The sequence below is a fragment of the Prosopis cineraria genome, unplaced genomic scaffold (genome assembly GCF_029017545.1).
Source record: "Prosopis cineraria cultivar Desert tree isolate PC_DT_omini unplaced genomic scaffold, ASM2901754v1 PC4, whole genome shotgun sequence".
Taxonomy (NCBI): Eukaryota; Viridiplantae; Streptophyta; class Magnoliopsida; order Fabales; family Fabaceae; genus Prosopis; species Prosopis cineraria.
The window spans coordinates 10,896,888-10,900,050 of record NW_026555335.1 but is presented as its reverse complement, the minus strand read 5'-3'; the positions used below and the strand labels follow the sequence as shown (position 1 = coordinate 10,900,050).

General features: G+C 37.6%; 1 protein-coding gene across 1 annotated transcript; it reads right to left on the bottom strand.

Moving 5' to 3' along the window:
• Positions 1–363: 363 nt before the first annotated feature.
• On the bottom strand, positions 364–1,972 carry LOC129310166 (probable WRKY transcription factor 17). The gene is made up of 3 exons (XM_054952036.1): positions 1,176–1,972; positions 939–1,064; positions 364–749 (listed from the first exon to the last, which is right to left on the bottom strand). The coding sequence occupies exons 1-3, from the start codon at positions 1,841–1,843 to the stop codon at positions 572–574; spliced, it is 972 nt and encodes a 323-aa protein (XP_054808011.1). The 5' UTR covers positions 1,844–1,972; the 3' UTR covers positions 364–571.
• Positions 1,973–3,163: the final 1,191 nt, after the last annotated feature.

The following is a 3,163-nucleotide window of genomic DNA, read 5'->3' as shown; positions in this document are numbered from 1 at the left end:
TAGTCAACCAACAGGCACTAGCTCCGAGATTTGAATTAGCTGGCGTAGGTCCCGCTCGCTTCCTTCTCCGCTCAACCACATTTATTTATATAAAAGTTTATATTCTAATTTTCCTTTTTCGAAATTTCAACTATTGGACCCGCGCTTTTTGACTTTTTCCTCAAACACCCCTCCCCCACACATGCCTCTTTTTTCCAGTTTCAACCCAAAGGAATCTAATCTTTGAACTTATTTTTTTGTTGGTGACTATTGTCCAAATCTTTCAACTTCGACCTCCCAATCATGTTTAAAGCAACCAAACACTGGGCCCCACTCCCGTTCTCTTCAATTAATGAATAAATCAATTCTCCGGAACAAAAAAAATGAAAATATAATTTTTGTATTTCATTTTTTTAATCCTTCACCGTTTTTTTTGGGTCAAATTTACACGAAGAAAACCTTATCAACTCTTAGACGACTCCGCTTTCTCGTCCACAAGTTACAAGACAAAACGTATCTTCTTCCGTCAAGGTTCGCTCGAACGTACGTGCCTCGTCGGTGGACGGTGCTTGCTTCGACTCGGTGCCGTCGTTTAACTGGCCTGAAGGCTAAGAGTGATGCCTGCACCGCCGCACTCCGCCGCACGCGCTTCCGGAGCGTGACGGTGTTCCCCTTCGTATGTCACGATCAGCATCTTGGGATCGTCTAGGGCTCGCTCAACATGCTTTTTCGCCGGACAGCCTCTCACGGTACTGCACTTGTAATACCCACTGTAATACCAGAAAAATAATAATTAGATCAGAAACACATAAGAATTTTTTTTTGGGATGAATTAATTTGATTTTAATAATTACTAAAAATTGCAAGAGTTAAGAGATTCGTGTTTGACTTTGACGAATTCAACTTGTTTGCGGTGATGCTGAAAGGAAAAAAAGAATGAAAAAGGGATGGATTCATACCGAGGGTAGGGCGAACCCTTGATAGGCTTCTGACCGTACTTTCTCCAAGAAAACTCGTCCGGCGGAATATCGGCCATCTTCGAGCTTATCGCCGGCACGCGGATCGTCTTTTTAACTCGAGATTTCCTGTAAAAAAAAAACGTAAAGAGATCTTGTCAATAATTACCGACTTCGATAACGATTCGCACATCGTAGTCGAAAATTGAAATTTTCAAGTGGATGCAAAATATAAAATACCTTCTCTTAGAGCAATGGCAGTGACCGGAGGAAGAAATCTTCTCAGAGAAAGCCGAATCATGACACCTTTTCCGGTGAGACGAGGAGAGAGGGGGTTTACCGGCGGAGACGACGGGAGCGGGCGGAGGAAGCAGGGAGGGACCTATTTTTCCGTCGGAAACGCTGCCGTCTCCGGTGATAGAAGACATAAAGGAGGAGCTGGTGGTCGAAATGGGAGGGGAGATACTAAAGGTGTCCTTGGAGTACTGAGACACGGATAACTCGGTGGAAGGTTTGGACTGCGCAGTCTTGACCTTACAGGGCTTGGCAAAATCAAGGGTCAAACCCTGAGAGTGAACCGAATTCAGAGCGAGGCGGTCCGATTGGGACGGATTAGGAAGAGCAGAAGGAGACGAGGAAGGAGGATTGGGATTGTGAGAAGGAGCACGACGGAAGCGAGCGTGACCTGTGCGATTGAGTAAGTTGATGACCTGCTTGAACTTGGAGACGGTGAGGTCGGTGAGATGGGTACAGTCGAGACGATGGGGATTATCAGAAGAAGGGGCAGAGTCAGAAGAATTAAGAAGACGAATGAAATGTTCCATGCTCTTCAAGCCAGCAGAAGCAACCTCTTGAATAGCCATCTGTTCTTCCATCTTCCTGGGAAGGCCTACGAGATCCACAGCCATGAGCTCCGGGCAAGGAGGAGGAGGAGAGGAGATGGATTGGAGAAGATGGGATTGAGAGGGAGAGGCTTTAAAACAGAGAGAGAGAGAGAAGTCAAAGGGAGCTTCGTCAATGGGAAGGGTAAAGATTAGTTGGAGTTGAATAATTAGATATATATTTTTTTTGTGTTTGGGAAAAGCAGGCGACGACAAAACAAGTGTTACTGTAAAGGTCCAAAGAAGGGGTTGTGGTGGGTCCCATTTACCCCAATACGAAAGCCCACAGAAACCACCCGGACAATCCGACGAGTGAACCAAAATAATTTACACTCCCACACGCTTGAAGTTTCCTCCAGTTGCCAGGTCAACGCAGTTGAATAACACCACAGCTATTTATATTTCGTGTTCTAAAGTATAAAACCGTGTAGTACTGTTGAAAATATAAACATCTTTTAAATAATTCTCATGTTAACAATTTTTTATTTTTAAAAAAATATATATTATTTTTATTTTAAATTTTAATTTATGATGCGTGAGAAGAAGTCCATAAATTTACAAACACAAAAATCAAAATTAATACAAATAAAATGTAACGTAGGAAATTTTTTTTATAAATACTGAATTGCTTATAATTTGGATTAAAATTGGATGGAGAAATTGCTTATGTTCTGGATCAAAGAGAGTAATTTTATCTCTCACTCTCTCTAGTGTTATAAGATGTTTTTAACTAGATTACATTCTTGATAAATTAGTTAAATGTCTTTAAAATTATACACAATTTTCATATTTAGCCTTACTTAATAGAATATTCAATTAAGAAACTTTATTAATTACACCCCTAGTTAAGAGTATTTTTTAAAAAACTTTATTAATTGCAACCTAGAAGACTTAAAATGTCTTATATTTTTTAATATAATCATTTTAAGAAATGTCTCATAATATTAAATGGAGGGAATAGCACATTAAAAATCATTGTAGTTTAAGATAAGAAGTAATGCAAAAGGTGAAAAAATATGTATAAATTAAAATATTATATTTACCTAATTTTTCTTCACTTTATATTAAAATTTCTTAGATAATTTATCAGTTATTTAATTTTAATATTTATTTGAATAAACATTACTTTTAGTTCATGGACTTTATTCGCATTTTACTTTTGATTCCTATATTTTTTTTTGATATTTTAGTTCTCTATACTTTTATTTTTTATTATTTTCAATTCCTCTATAAGCAAAGTATAAAAATCTTGAAAGGACAAAAAATAATAAAAAATAAAAGTATAAAAACTTAAATATTAAAAAAATATAAAAATTAAAAATAAAATGTAAGTAAAGTACAAAGATT

Bases quoted from the DNA above. Each gene is read 5' to 3' on its own strand.
- LOC129310166 (XM_054952036.1), bottom strand. From the start codon at position 1,843: ATGGCTGTGGATCTCGTAGGCCTTCCCAGGAAGATGGAAGAACAGATG. The intron at 1,065-1,175 runs GTATTTTATATT...TTTTTTTTACAG, and splicing joins TGCCATTGCTCTAAGAGAAG to GAAATCTCGAGTTAAAAAGA. The intron at 750-938 runs GTATGAATCCAT...CTGGTATTACAG, and splicing joins AAGGGTTCGCCCTACCCTCG to TGGGTATTACAAGTGCAGTA.